General features: G+C 37.5%; 2 protein-coding genes across 2 annotated transcripts in view; one reads left to right on the top strand and one right to left on the bottom strand.

Annotated features, from left to right (window-relative positions):
- Window positions 1-2,538, bottom strand: part of pole (polymerase (DNA directed), epsilon) — a 47,390-nt gene extending 44,852 nt beyond the window's left edge. Inside the window, exons 1-3 of the mRNA XM_055198448.2 lie at window positions 2,177-2,538; window positions 469-604; window positions 304-384 (exon numbers count right to left, since the gene is read on the bottom strand). Of these exons, the coding sequence (XP_055054423.2) occupies window positions 304-384; window positions 469-604; window positions 2,177-2,241 (282 nt within the window). The 5' untranslated portion in view covers window positions 2,242-2,538. The remainder of the gene's footprint in view (window positions 1-303; window positions 385-468; window positions 605-2,176) is intronic.
- A 444-nt stretch (window positions 2,539-2,982) lies between these two features.
- lztr1 (leucine zipper like post translational regulator 1) lies at window positions 2,983-14,593 on the top strand. Its single transcript, XM_073860322.1, has 20 exons — window positions 2,983-3,517; window positions 3,599-3,661; window positions 3,742-3,798; window positions 4,092-4,171; window positions 4,261-4,369; window positions 4,479-4,559; window positions 4,697-4,754; window positions 4,984-5,123; window positions 5,752-5,953; window positions 6,088-6,198; window positions 7,078-7,170; window positions 7,865-7,960; window positions 8,139-8,322; window positions 8,416-8,585; window positions 8,935-9,091; window positions 9,191-9,317; window positions 9,420-9,567; window positions 12,795-12,902; window positions 13,016-13,096; window positions 13,726-14,593. The coding sequence occupies exons 1-20, from the start codon at window positions 3,348-3,350 to the stop codon at window positions 13,840-13,842; spliced, it is 2,352 nt and encodes a 783-aa protein (XP_073716423.1). The 5' UTR covers window positions 2,983-3,347; the 3' UTR covers window positions 13,843-14,593.
- The last annotated feature ends 1,218 nt before the right edge of the window (window positions 14,594-15,811 follow it).

A 15,811-nucleotide genomic window follows, 5' to 3' on the forward strand; every position in this document is an offset into this window, starting at 1 on the left:
ACAATTCAATATTCTATTAAATTTGCCAAAATGATTTATTGCACAGTAAACAAATAATATGCCGTACTTTGTTTATAACCATTTTAAAAAGGGTATAATACAGCATTACACTTGCTCCTGTATCACTCAGTATTAGTGCATTGAATTAACAGTGCAAAAGGACATGGGTTTGAATACAGGGAACACACATGCTAATGAATAAACATGTATATCTTGTAATGCACTGTAAATCGCTTTGTATAAAAGCGTACACCAACTGCACAAATGTAAATGTAAGAAATTAAAGACTTGTTTTATGGCAACCTTAAATCTGTTTCCATCCTCCTGTATGAAGTAATAGTCAACAGCGCTGATCATTCTCTTGTCATCGTCCAGAATTTCAGTCTGGGAAGAAATGCAAATACTCTTATGGTCTGTGTGCCAAAAAGCACATCACATTGAAAGGAATCTGAATAGGATTAGTCTTACTGGGTGCATGTTGATCAGCCAGCCGGTCTTCTCACCGGGCTCCTTCATTCGTTCAAAGCCGAAGCGCTCGTCCATTGTATCGGTGAACTGACTGCGCTCCAGCCGCTTGACAGCGGACATGGCCGATGCATCATCCCTAAAGTTATAACAAATATAATTAAACTGACTCCCACAAGGCCTGAATTATCAACATTAAACAATAAGTTCAGCTGCAAAGACAAAAGTGATATAGTGTAGCCTAGACACCCATCTAGTTACATATCTGGGTTTAGTGCTGCCTCACGATTAGTCGTATATATGTGTACTGTGTATAATAATTATGAATACACTAGTGCTGCACAATTAATCGCATCGCAATTGCAATCGCGATGTCAGCCTGTGCAATTATATGACAGCAAAATGTTGCAATTATATTAAATAAATTGTGTGGACTTGTTAACACAAACTTACTGATAACAGTTTGATGATTTTCCTTGCTGTTTAAAAAAAGAAAGAAAAATGAACAAAAAAGGCAGTGCACGTGTGGCATGCACGTGTGTGGTGTGCGTCGTCACTTATACCAGAGCGAAGATGGATGCAGAGGAGGTTGACAGTGATCTGGTAGCTAAAAAAACCTCTATGTCTGTTGTATGGCGGTATTTTGGATTTAGGATTACTGACACTGAGCAGTTGCTACATCACATTTGCATGCATATATACACGTTTATATTTATATATAATTTATATTATATATAAATATAAATATTTATTATATAAATATATTTTTCTTAAAATTATACATGTATGTGTGTATATTTATATAGACATAATTATTATACACAGTACACACATACATTATGTAAACAAAAACTTGTATTCTGCAAACTAATTCTGACTAATCGTGATGCAGCACTATCTGGGTTTACAAAATGTCATAACCCTACGGTGTGCAATGAATATGTCTATAAAGTTTCAGCTCGGTCAGTCGTCGTGGGTGGAGCTCTATCTGTGTGACGTCATATTAACAAGAGTATATCAAAACGGAATGTCTAATGGGGCGTACACACTTAATGCGACTTCAAGTAGATTACATACAAAGTCAATGCAAAGACACGAATAGAAGCAAGTGGATTTTGCATATAAGAGGTAATATCTATTATATTATAGAAACATATAATATATTTTGCATATATTATATATATATATTATAATGCTAACATGAACTAACAAAAAGGAGCAATTTATTTTCACAACATTTATTAAACTTTGTTAATTGAAGTTCACACAACTTTCATTGTGTGTTCATGTTAGTTCATTGTGCAATAACTAACGTTAAAAGATAATCCAACATTTAACTTTAAAATTGTTTAAAAAAATTCTTTAACATGAACTAGGATTATTAAGTGATATAACAGAAGTGTTATCAAAATCAACTAACCAAAGACTGACTATTAGACAACAACATTGACAGACTTTGTTACTTCTCTGTTTAATTAACCATGAGCAAGTAAATTAAAAAAAATAGTGTTTCTGAACTTTAACATAACAAATGTACAGTATTTACTACGGTTTATCAATTAATTATAGTTAATACTTTACAACACTAGCATACATTAGCAAAATGTATTGACTGCTATAACAGTTCATCTCCTAAAGTATACTTCCATTTACTAGTTTACTATAGCAAATAAAAAAGTATACTGCAGTATATGTTACGTTGCAGACTTACTGCTGGTTGTCCTGATCTCCTCCTCCTCGGTCTGATTTATATCGTCCACTGTTTTGTAAAACCATAGCTGACAAGAATATCAAAGCTCCTCAAAACTGATGATTAGTTACAGTCAACAATGTGACCAGTCTCCACTTTTAGGCGATATTAAACCTACTCCGATAATATACCATTAAAGTACTGTCGATAAAAATAAAACAAAATTGTAGGTCCTTGCAAGTTTACACACATCCATTGACGACGTGATAGTGGATATTATTATAGTTATTTATTTCCGATGTTGATCCTTTGACAACATGAACTAGAAATTTGGCGCGTTTTGTGTCGTTGCCGCGAGCTCCAGTTCCACTTCCGGCTTTGTTCAAGCCCCGTTTGTGAGATGAAGTAATAAAATACAAGTTCTATCTTATAAAAAATATTTATTTATAATAATACATTTAATAAAACATTATTTATATTTACATTTAAAATTATAATTATGTTAAATATAAATAATATATTTATAGATAAAATGTGTATAATCGTAGATTTTCAAACATTTATAAAAAATATATAATATTTACATTAACAATCTAATAATTTATTTTACAAATTATAAAGATTTGTATGTAGATTAATGTTTTTGTTGTGTACTTTGTAAGACAAATTAAATCTTATTTAACGTTTATTTTTTATAACTTTACGTGAACATGTTTGTTGTCACTGCACTGATATGCGTCGACAAATTAAAAATAACATCAATTAAAATAAAATAAAAGCCATCAAATTCTTTTGTTACGTGACTTTTATTACGTAAACCAATGAAAACCGTGCGTGTGCGCATGTGAAGAAGTCTCGTCTCCTCCCTGGACGTGCAGATAAACAGAGGCTAGAAGAAGATTTTTCAATTGTATGATAATATTTTTATTTCCCGCATTTATTTTCACGTCGCACATATACTGCGGTTGTTAGGCCTTCTATTAAACGTTTATATGAATACAAAACATGGTAAATTATCATACACACACTTGTAGCTAGCTAGCTAGATTTCAGGTAACGTTAAGCTAACATTAGCTTTTTAAAACATGACTAACATGATCCAGATAAAACAGTCAGACAACCTGCAAACAAATTAGATTAATTTTGAGTCTTGTTTCTTCGGCTGGACAAAGCTTTGTCACGTCTAACTTGAATGTCATGGTTTCCTGGAGCCATGTCTTGTAAGTCTAAAGTGGCACCCAGTGTTGACTTTGATCACAGCTGCTCGGACAGTGTTGAGTATTTGACACTCAACTTTGGTCCTTTCGAGACTGTACACCGATGGAGGAGACTGCCACCATGTGATGAGTTCGTGGGTGCAAGGTATTGTCTCTTTTAAAAAGTTGATCTCCATCATAGCTGGATGTTTTATATAATAATGCATTTTCTTGTGTTTCCTTGCAGGCGTAGCAAACATACTGTTGTGGCATACAGGGATGCTATCTATGTCTTTGGAGGAGATAATTTGTGAGTGTTTTGTGTTTTTTTTTTTTTTTTGCAAACAAATCAAAAGATATGGATCACAATCTTGTTATGCTTTCCTTCAGGAAGAACATGCTTAATGATCTATTGCGGTTTGATGTAAAGGACTGCTCATGGTGTCGGTAAGTGTATATTTGTGAAATACATGTGGATTTTTTAAGGACTGCAAAACGATTAATCGCCATTTGCGACGAATCGTTTGCAGAATAAAAGTTTTTGTTTACTTCATATATGTATGTGTACTGTGTATAATATAATTATACATAACAATATATAAATTACATTTAAATATAAAAATATAAAACCCCTTTTATTCTGCAAACGTTTAATCACGATTAATCGCGATTAATCGTTTTGTAGCCCTTATTTTTTATGTTTACCATGGCATCTAACAATTATTAATGTTATTGAATAGGGCATTTACTACCGGTACCCCACCTGCACCAAGATATCATCATTCTGCCGTTGTGTATGGAAGCAGCATGTTTGTTTTCGGTAGGTTAACCTTACAGGTACACATGTCCTTTGATGCTGCATACTCTCTTCCTTCCTATGCACGTAATGTTTTATTTGTTAAATTATAGGTGGCTACACCGGAGACATATATTCAAACTCTAACTTGAAAAATAAAAATGATCTGTTTGAGTACAAGTTCGCCACCGGGCAGTGGACAGAATGGAAGGTGGAGGGACGGTAAATCATATTGAAGTTTCTCATCATCTCTGATATGATATATAGAGTATAATCATCTTTTTTTTTGTATCATTGTTTGTCTGAAAGATGTTTATGCTTTTTGTTTTAGCTTGGTTGCCAGATCTGCCCATGGAGCCACAGTCTATAATGACAAACTCTGGATTTTTGCTGGATATGATGGAAATGCCAGGTTAATGTTATTTCTGCCCTTTACAATGCACAACTTACCACTCAATCAATAACAAACAAATGTATTGCAAATCAAAATGTTGAGATAAAATTTTACTATTTGTTAATAGGCATAAATAATTTAATTCTTTTAAATAGGCTGAATGATATGTGGACCATAAGTCTTCAGGACCGTGAGCAGGCATACTGGGAAGAGGTGACTATGATTTATACAAAGTTGAATTATATTAGTGTTAGATTATATTTGCATTTAGGTTTTTAGAAGTTGCTTTTATTTGAAGCGAGAAAACAAGCCATTCGTCTGCATTAATATGAGAAGTGTTGTACAAAGTTACTTTCTGCTTCCGCTTTGTAACATTAACACAAACTTCTGCCAGTGAAAATATATTATACTGTGTCTTATGTATTGCTTTTTTGTCACTTAGATTGAACAAAGTGGTGAAATTCCCCCCTCCTGCTGTAACTTCCCTGTAGCCGTATGTCGGGATAAGATGTTTGTCTTTTCCGGCCAGAGTGGAGCCAAGATCACCAACAACCTCTTTCAGTTTGAATTCAAAGGCCACATGTAAGTATAGCAGTGACAGTGTTATCACATGAAATTTGGTATTGTATGCCAGCGGTTTTCAAAGTGGAACAGTATGTAGGATTGTGGCCAAAACTGGTATTGCAATCACAAAACTTGTGGCTAAAACTGGTACTGCAATCACACAACTGGTGGCCAATACACAAAATGACAACATAAACATCAGTTGAGGGCTGCAACTCCACTTTTTAAATGACAATATCCTGGCAAGAACACTGTTGTCAGTGATATAAGTATTTAAAATGAAATTGATTTCTTAATGTCTTGTGACATATCAGGGCCATTTTATGATTAATTGATATAAATTTCTTACATACGGTTCCTTTAATGCGGCGCAGCTGAAATGCACAGGTTTTGAATCACTTTCATGATACTTTGATGTCATACGCTGATCGGTCTACACAGCGCCATACGAAGTCAAACACACCTATAGTCTTCTCTGCTCAGTGAGGAAAAACGTTTAGCGGGTGGCTCCAATGTGTATGTTGTGTCAAAAGGACGGCCCACTGTCTTTGACTTTGAATACCCCTGCTGTATGTAATGTGTACATGTGTATGTGAGTAGAGGTGTAATATTTGTAGTCAGCTGATTACTGTTTTATATTTTGAAGATGGACCCGTATCCCAACTGAGCACTTGCTACGTGGATCCCCTCCACCACCCCAGAGGCGCTATGGACACACAATGGTGGCGTTTGACCGTCACCTGTATGTGTTTGGAGGGGCGGCCGACAACACATTGCCCAATGAACTTCACTGCTATGACGTGGACTCGCAGACTTGGGAGGTCATTCAGCCCAGCACAGATAGTGAGGTATAGAAGAACATTAAAGAATTACAGAAAGACACCAGACAATATGTTTATTACATACATTTCGGAGGAGTCAAGAAGGAAGAAGTCTTCCATTTTGTTTGTTTTTTTCTAATCGTCATGTCAATTACTCTCAGATGCCCAGTGGGAGGCTGTTTCATGCAGCGGCTGTTATCCACGATGCCATGTACATCTTTGGGGGGACCGTGGACAATAACGTCCGAAGTGGAGAAATGTACAGATTTCAGGTGAGATAAATTATAGAACATATAAAATTTAAAGGACAAGTTCGCTATTTTACACTTAAAGCCCTGTTTTCAGATTGTTTTTGATGAAATAGAACGGTTTTGACTGAAATTTGGACATATGATGCTGGCCCGAGAATTTTCGGGTGTTTGTTGTTTCACCTCCCACCTCTACAATGGCTGCACAGGTGCACTGGAACAATCCCTCCCAAAATGCATTAAACTTTTGTTTACAAAGACGTTAACTCACAGAGTGGTCAGGGGTGTTCACTGATATGCTCACACAAAAGTTGCTGCAAAAGATGCTTTCCAACAGGTTTTATCGTAGTTTTTGTCCAACTCCATTGACTTGTATTAGATGTGCTGTGAGGTACGGTATTACTTCGACGCCGGGAACGTTGTTTGTATTCTTGCAATTGGCAAAGGCGGATGAGTGCCACCAACTGGGCTGGAGTGTCTATTATTCAAGCTCTCAACGGAAGAATATACGGATGTGAGGCGTTTGGAAAAATACATCCACAAGTTTACAACAAATGCTAAAACACCTGTTAGAAAGCAAAAAGCGATTTTTGTGTGAGCATGTCAGTGCGCACCTGACCGCTCGGTGAGTTTTACGTCTTTGTGAACGAAGGTTTAATGCATTTTAGGAAGGATTGTTCCAGTGCACCTATACAGCCATTGTAGAGGTAGTGGGGTGATACAACAGAAACCGAAAATTCTCGGGCCGGCATCGTGTGTCCAGATTTCAGTCGGAGCCGTTCTATTTCATCATAAACAATCTGAAAACAGGGCTTTAAGTGTAAAATACCGAACTTGTCCTTTAAGTATAAAAATAATGAACAAATTGTCTAAACAGTTAAAATGACTTTATTTTTGTTTTAGTTTTCTTGCTATCCAAAGTGCACACTTCATGAGGACTATGGGAAGCTGTGGGAAAACCGTCAGTTCTGTGATGTAGAGTTTATCTTGGGGGAGGTTAGTTTTAATATATGCATTTAAATGAATCCCCTAAAATGCATTTGAAATTATTAATTTTATGTTGTTCTAAATAACTGCCTACAATATTTGTGACCCTGGACCACAAAACCAGTCATAAGTCGCACAGGTATATTTGTAGCAATAGCCAACAATACTTTCTATGGGTCAACATTATAGATTTTTATGCCAAAAATCATCAGGATATTAAGTGAAGATCATGTTTCATGAAGATATTTTGTAAATGTCCTACATAAATGTATAAAAATGTATTTAGCATTAGTAATATGTGTAGCTAAGGACTTGATCTGGACAACTTTTAAGGAGATCTTCTCAATATTTAGATTTTTTTGCACCCTCAGATTTTCAAATAGTTGTATCTCGGCCAAATATTGTCCTATACTAACAGCTTATTTATTCATCTTTGGATTATATATGAACCTTAATTTTAGGGATGCACCGATACTGGTATCGGCCTCGATACCACATTTTCTTAAGTACTCGATACCGGGGTTTATTAAGTACTCGGTATCGGCAAGTACTGAAATGCAAGTATTCGTACTCGTATTCCAAAAAGGTGGTATCGGTGCATCCTTACTTAATTTTAAAAACCCTTGTGACTGGTATTGTTGTCCAGGGCCACATGTTATTATTAAATTACTCTGACTGTCCAAAATGCCATTTGTGCTCACAGAGGGAGGAAAAGGTTCTTGGTCACATTGCCATAGTAACAGCTCGCTGTAAGTGGCTCCGAAAGAAAATCCTACAGGCGAGAGATCGACAGAAACAGGTTTATTTTCCTTTTTGAAACATGCATGTACATAATCATGTAAAATAAACCGAACACTAGTGAGAAATTTAAAAGAAATTACATTATTTAATGACATACAGTATATAAACATTTGGTATTGCTTTTTTTTTTTATAGAGTTTTGATTTGTTATTTGGCTGGTTTAACTATTTTTGTAGAGGATTAAACAGGAAGGCAACGAGGAGGGTGAGGAGTCCGTCGGTCAGAAGCAAAGCTCTGGGAGTAGGCGGTCCTCCAGAGGACCTCCTTTATTAGAAGTGTCAATCAGAGAGGCTGACGCTCAACCGTTTGAGGTTTTGATGCAGTTCCTGTACACAGACAAAATACAATATCCACGCAGAGGTGTGTTTCTTTGTTAACTGTACAATCCTTATTGATGCAGTGCGTGTCCCACATCTGCTGTACATGTCGTGTACTTGTCATGGCTCTCTGCAGGTCATGTCCAGGATGTGCTGTTGATCATGGACGTTTATAAACTTGCTCTGAGTTTTAAACTGTCCAGACTGGAACAGCTCTGTGTTCAGTACATTGAAGCATCGGTCGACCTGCAGAACGTCTTGAGTGTTTGTGAAAACGCAAACAAACTTCAGCTGGACCAGCTTAAGGTAAAGACACATGGGGCGCTTCATCCATCCATGACCTTGTATTAAGATGCGTTTTGGTCATGATAAGAGAGACTCATTCCCACTCAGTCCCTCTGCTGTCATTAAAATGGCTGTGCGCACTAATATTATGTCAGAGGACATCCCTGATCCCATTTCCCTGTTTAACTCCGTCACAGTCACACAAATCATTTTGTCACACCCCTTTTAAATAGCATCTTATAGCTTAAACCAAACATACTGTAAAACACTTAAAAGTACATCAGCGTGATAAGAAATAACAATCTTTGGGAAAAATTCACGAACAAAAAAAATCTAATTGTCTTCTGTCTCTCTTGTTTCTGTCTTTAAGGAACATTGTCTTAATTTTGTCGTGAAGGAGAGTCACTTTAACCAGGTTATCATGACTAAGGAGTTTGAACATCTGTCCACTCCACTGATTGTGGAGATAGTAAGACGCAAACAGCAGCCACCGCCGAGAATATATTCTGATCAGCCAGTGGATATAGGTATAAATAAACATGATCTCTGCCCTTTCCCTGCGAACACACATGCAGTTATGCTCAGATTGCTTTAAAAATCATTTTGGTGTTTTCTTTACGTTTTAGGCACATCTCTTGTGCAAGACATGAAGGCTTGTCTAGAGGGGGCGGGGCATGAGTTCTGTGACATCATCCTTTTGCTTGACGGTCATCCTCGCCCCGCACACAAGGCCATACTGGCTGCCCGCTCCAGGTGACTCAATACTTTGGTGTAATGACTTCAACAGCAAGTCAAAAAACCTATTTTACAATAAAAACAGTACCTTGGTTAACCAGTTGATTTTTTTCTTTTCAGTTATTTTGAGGCAATGTTCCGCTCCTTCATGCCAGAAGATGGGCAGGTGAATATTTCCATAGGAGAGATGGTTCCCAGCACGCAGGCTTTTGAATCCATGCTACGCTATATATATTATGGAGACGTGAACATGCCTCCGGAAGACTCGCTATATCTTTTCACACAATCTCTGGACTTTCCAACCTCAATTTATAATGCTGTGTTTATTTAATAAAGTATTTTGTCTGTATTTTTCTGCATGTAATCGAGCTCAAAGATCTTACATTTCGTGTCTTTTGCCTGCACAAATACGTTATTTTGAATCACAGCCAGTTGAAATACTTCAACTTTTCAGAATGCCACGTTGGAAAGAAGGAGGAAAGTGACACGGTCACGTTTTCCGTGCAGTTAGGTGTGCAATGTGAACCGCCCCTTATGCTGCGTGCACACCGCCAGTGACTTTGTTGTTATGTGTCGCCCGCCTTTTTCAAAGAGGCTATTAGGAGGTGTTCCTAATTCTGGTTGTCCAAGTTATAATGCAGGGTTCACACCAGACAAAGTAGAGGCGGCAAGTGTGAGTGATTTACATGTTAAGTCAATGCAAAGACTCAATTAGGCATCCTGCGGCGCGGAATGCACGGTAGGCGCGACGCGAATGGCGTGTTGCTGCGGGAAACGCACACATTGAAAAATCTGAACTTCGGCGGATTTCCGTGCCGCGTTAACCAATCAGGACCTTGTTGTAGTAGTGACATGATTACAGGAAGTCTCAGCAGTCACTCCCATGTGAATGGTTATGGTAAATGGACTGCATTTATATAGCGCTTTCATAGACCAATGGCCATCCAAAGCGCATTACAATTTTCCCTCACATTCACCCATTCACTCACACATTCATACACGGACGGCGGTGTCAGCCATGCAAGGTGCCATCCAGCTCATCGGGAGCATCTGGGGTTAGGTGTCTTGCTCAAGGACATCTCGGCGCTTGGTCAGGTGGAGCGGGGGATTGAACCACCAACCTTCTGATTTGTAGACTACCTACATGAACCACTGAGCCACTGCCCCCCCCCCCTTTATGTCTCGAATGACTAGAATTTCACGCGCGAATGAAACGAGTAAACTAAAAATGTTCAAGTGTCCAACTACGCGCGATTAGCACATTTTTGCCGCCTCTGCCGCGGCTGGTGTGAATGCAAAATGACTACTAACAAAATGCAACATTACTACTAACAAATAAGTAAAAGTCCTCTCAGTAACTAATGAAAGATTGATGATGTGAACTTTACTCTCATTAGCTGTGTTTCCATCACACTGATTTAATGCGCATTTTGAAGTATTGCATAAGAAACCAGTGATGGAAACGGCAAATAAAAAAAATCCCTTAAACGTTTTTATGCTCGCTTGAGGTGGTTGTTGACTCATGCGAAAAATAATAAATGCGAATAATGGGAGATGGAAACGCATTTGCCGGAAAAATTCTGACGTAGCATACATTCAACCCACGTGACTGATTGTCTAGCTGTATCAGCTGACGTTGTCTTTCCCATATATGGTGCTCTTAAAATCGTCGCAATGCCCTTGCAGCTAGTGCCTGCATCAACAATTTTGCATTTCTTTTTCTGTGCACAGCATTCAGTTTGGAAATGACAAGCTGCACTGCTAGTAAATTTATAACTTTCTAAATCGTAGCTAAATGCGGTCCTGTCTCCATTTTCTAAACTAGCCTCGTTTTATTTACTAATGGTTACTGGGTTACCTATACCACGTCCAGTGTTAGGGGTAACGCATTAAAAGTAACGTCCATTACTTTATAATATTACTTTTTTGAAGTAACGAGTAAAGAAACACATTACTTTTTAAATGTACACATTAATATTTGAGTTACTTTTTTTAAGTAATGCAAGTTACATTTCAGTTTAATTATTTTGATTAAAAAAAATAATGTACTGAATTAAACTGAACGTAGTCATATAGAATTATGCACACTATGCGTACACGCCTGTGTGGGAACAGTTTGAGTCAGAAACTGAGATGGCAGGCCAGAGCTTGACATTTTTGTGATGAAATATGCAATTTCTGAATGCAGAACTTTTCAGTCATAAAACACCTGCAAGGCCTGAAAGAGATAAAGGCCGTTTCTCAATGTCAAGGATACTTTCTTGGCAGGACTAGTCCTTACAAGTCACTTTCTTCAGAGGCTAGGGGAGGCTCCTCTTAAGCATTCGGAGAACACGTAAATGGAACAGGCTAGCAAGTGCATGTCATTACGTCAATGAAAAGGTGTGCTTTTGTCACTTTGCGCATAGGATTGTGGGTCATTTTAGTGCGTGAAGGATACACATATGCATCCTTTCCTGTATATGAGATATTTCTCGAACGAAGGACTCAGTCCTTGGTTGAAATTCCGAGGATCCTCGACATTGAAACAGTCCTTCGACAGATGTCGATGACGTAGCATCCTCGAAATTCTGGCTTCCGAGTATCCTTCCTTGACATTGAGAAACGGCTAAAGTCTCAGCCACGAAAAAGTAACTAGTAGCATTACTCTCCATGAAAAGTAACTAAGTATTGCAATAAGTTACTTTTTTGGAGTAACTTGATATTGTAATGCATTACTTTTAAAATTAACTTTCCCCAACACTGCCACCGTCATTCGCTCAAACAACTTGATGGAAATGCAGCTAATTTGCATTAGTTTGTTTTTCTTTTTTTGCGAATTTTGAAAAGATTTGCTTCACGTTTCTATCCCAGCTTTTGGTAGCTGCTCCCGAAAGTCACTTGTCATGTGCATAAAGTTGAATTTTTTCGTGTAGCTGCTGGACACGCCCTCTTCCTGTCACCAATGGTCACTGTTGGTCGCGTTGCCGGTAGTTAAGCTTTCATTGAAATTAACGATTAAAGATCGTGTCGCTCCACCGTAGCTAGTCGCTGGCTGAGTGCACGGCACGCAGCATTATTGTACAGACTCTATTCAAATTCGAATTGTAGAAGTGCTATGCATCTTCTTTGTTTATAAACTTTATACATACTTTTGTTGAAAGACCAACTGAAGTTCCCTGTGTTGATGTAAGTTCCATCGAAACAGGAAGTAAGGGCGGGTCATATTGTGTTTTTACATCACAGATGGGGATCTGATAGGAAGCTGAGGTGCAGAATGATGTCATAAAATCGTTGATCCTTATTGGTGGAAGTGAGGGACTCTCAATGCTTTTGCTTTCGAAATGCACATTTTCCAAATGTTTTGATGCACACTACTTTCTTTATAGATATCTTTAAGTCTGAGTTCATACTAAAAGCCAAAAAACTTACATTTTGATTTCAAGGGCACTTTAAATGTTCAAAATCTACTTGCCAGTGATGATATATAATATTTGTTTTCCTGAACTATAGCACAGATATCTTTTCGCAGCACCTTATTACTACGGTTTCTCCAACAACAGACTTCAGGCCTACTGCAAGCAGAACCTGGAGATGAATGTTACTGTAGAAAATGTCTTACAGGTGCGTGTGTGTGTGTGTGTGTGTGTGTGTGTGTGTGTGTGTGTGTGTTTACATCAACATTTAACCCTATAATAAAGTACAGCAGTCACATGATTTTTTTTCTTCGCTCTCAGATCTTGGAGGCCGCCGATAAGACTCAGGCTCTAGATATGAAGAAACACTGCCTGCACATAATCGTCCATCAGTTCACCAAGGTGGGTGTGCTATTGACCACAGCTTTAAGCGTGTGCTGGCTACCTCGCTAACATACGTCCTCAAGACGACCAGTGTGATGTGAAGAACCACTGCGAACTCTTGACTTTAGCATGTATAACAGACTATGGTTGTAACTACATTAAATATGTAAGGACTGTTTCACACGTAGCGAAGGTTTTGGTGTTCACACTGTCCACACGATAGGGCAGCAGTGAAAGTGGAGTTGGATTGAGTGGCACGTGATTGGCTGCTTTATAAAGCCGAATCTTTTGTCATAGCCCGAAACTATAAATGTAATGGTCAAAAATCTTTTAATTAGCAAGTTTGTACGTTTTTATTTAAATGGCCCATTTTATAACTTCGTAATTTGCTCAAGTTGACATTAAACCAATCTTCTGGTTTCGTTTTTATATTTAAAGACCTTTAACATTGAGTGAAAAGACGCCAAATCATTGTAGTATTTTATAAATGCCAGCGAGTGCCTTTCATGGAAGTTATTTACATAAAATATTTCATATTCTGGTGCTGTTAGCCTCTCAGCTTTTTTTGGCTGTTTATTTTTTGTGTTCTCTTGCATGGCCTTTGTTGTTTACCATTTATTTCCTCGGTTCTCCTTCCTTCCCTAAAGGTGTCCAAGCTTCCCAACCTGCGATCGCTCAGCCAGCCACTGCTGTTGGACATCATTGACTCCCTGGCATCCCACATATCAGACAAACAGTGCACTGAGATGAGTTCTGATATATAGTATTTCCTTCCCTCTCCCATCCCTTCCCATTAACTTGAACTCATTTAATCCTTCTCTACGTTCCGTTTTATATGTCTTATACGTCTTACCACTCCATCCAGTACATATAATTTTGCCTCATACCCCTCCATGATGAGATTGCATGTTGGATATTTTTTAACACCTTTAATGCTTTGTGCATATCAAATTAGAATCTAATTTTAGTTGTCTGTTCGAAACATTATTTAATACGCCATGCATTAAATTTTTATGTATTGTGTGTCCAGGTCACATTTTATCACAATATCAAAAGAAATTGTACTTGTTTGCATTACAGACCAAAATGGGGGATTCATTTTTTTCCGTATAAAATATTTCTTTTTTATTTATATATTGAAAATCCTCTGGACATTTTTTTTTTAGTGAGATGGAGTCTTGACTGAGGTGGTGTCTTGACTGACAGTCGTAACTTTAACATCATATAACAACAATTAGTGATGGATTGTATTAACCCTGTGAATTCTGTTTTATATGATATCCTGCACTTTATGAATATAGTAGTACAGACTTATTTATTCCTAAACCTTGTAGTAATGTTGCTATTGTTAAGCCGTGTAACGCCAGCACTCATCTTTACAGTGTAAGAGTATAATAATGTGTATCAATACAGCTGTCAACATCAAAACTCTTGTATACCATAACCATGAAAATAAATCCAAGTTATCTGTTTTCCATGTGGGAACTATGCCTTTAATAAATTGTGCAACATTTACAGGCTAGTTAATGGTCTGATTTCATGTCATATATAAGGAAAATTTTAAGGATGCATGCTTTATTGTTTTCTGAATGATCTCTCATTGTAAGTCACTTCAGCTTTTTAGGGCTTATTGTTAAGTTAGAGGACCGTACCAAATCTCTGAGCACAAGAGAAATTTCTACATGTGATGTTTAAACTGTAGAATATTCTTTGACCTTCGGTCTTACATTGACTCAAATTTAACATGCTGATCCGGTTACATTAGATAAGAGAAGCTTAGCCTGCTTAATAAAATCTTCAATGAGCAATGTCACTTAGGTTCATGAAAACACTTTGCAGAAATTCAGAATCTTGCATACGAAAAGTGTCATTTGTTGTAAAGTGTTTGCTGCTGTGTTTATTGACATGCTGTATCTACTTTAAACACAGAGCAAAACGAAACTAACAAAAAAGTAGTTTCAAATAAGACAAAAATAAACAACGATTCCTGTAACGGCTGAATATAACTGCTGGATATTTTAAAATAAACAACTAAAACCTTTGGTGGGAGCGTACATCAGGGTCCTCCGCTAGACCGTCTCATTTCAGTTCTTTTTGCGTACTTGGAAAGCTGTCACATTCAAAGAAGGCGAGTCCTTCTGAAGTCGCGTCCTTAGAAGGTCGCAGCCCTTGAATTGGGACACAGCTAATGTCAAAAAATTCTGATCTTTCATGTCTTTATTAAGAAAAACCAAAAAAATCATAATGCTTGTGGAGAAAGTATGTGAACCCCGGGCCAGCTTCTCTTGATTGTGGAGTACCTCAGGGTTCAATTCTGGGTCCTATTCTTTTTTCCTTATTTTTGTTGCCTTTAGGCCAAATTTTTAAGAAATATGGTATATTTTATCACCTATATGCCGACGACATTCAGATTTACTTACCGATTGGAGCTGGAGGATCAAGCCCTACTTTATCCCTGGTTGCTTGTTTAAAGGAGGTGACTACTTGGTTAGAGCAAAATTGCCTGCAGTTAAATGCAAGCAAGTCTGAGGTCATGGTGTATGGGATGAAGAAGGACGACATTGGTTTAACCGATTTTATAGGTATATGGGAAACATATGTTCAGCCTAAAATAAGAAATTTAGGTGTAATTTTTTACTCGGCATTTATGTTTGACCATCAGATTAAAAATGTGGTAAAATAGTTTTTTTTTCAGTTAAGGACTATTGCGAAATTAAAATCTTTTTTGTCTGT

This window comes from Misgurnus anguillicaudatus, chromosome 22 (assembly GCF_027580225.2).
Source record: "Misgurnus anguillicaudatus chromosome 22, ASM2758022v2, whole genome shotgun sequence".
NCBI classification, from domain to species: Eukaryota; Metazoa; Chordata; class Actinopteri; order Cypriniformes; family Cobitidae; genus Misgurnus; species Misgurnus anguillicaudatus.

Bases quoted from the DNA above. Each gene is read 5' to 3' on its own strand.
- lztr1 (XM_073860322.1), top strand. From the start codon at position 3,348: ATGTCATGGTTTCCTGGAGCCATGTCTTGTAAGTCTAAAGTGGCACCC. The intron at 3,799-4,091 runs GTAAGTGTATAT...GTTATTGAATAG, and splicing joins AAGGACTGCTCATGGTGTCG to GGCATTTACTACCGGTACCC. The intron at 8,323-8,415 runs GTGTGTTTCTTT...GGCTCTCTGCAG, and splicing joins AATACAATATCCACGCAGAG to GTCATGTCCAGGATGTGCTG.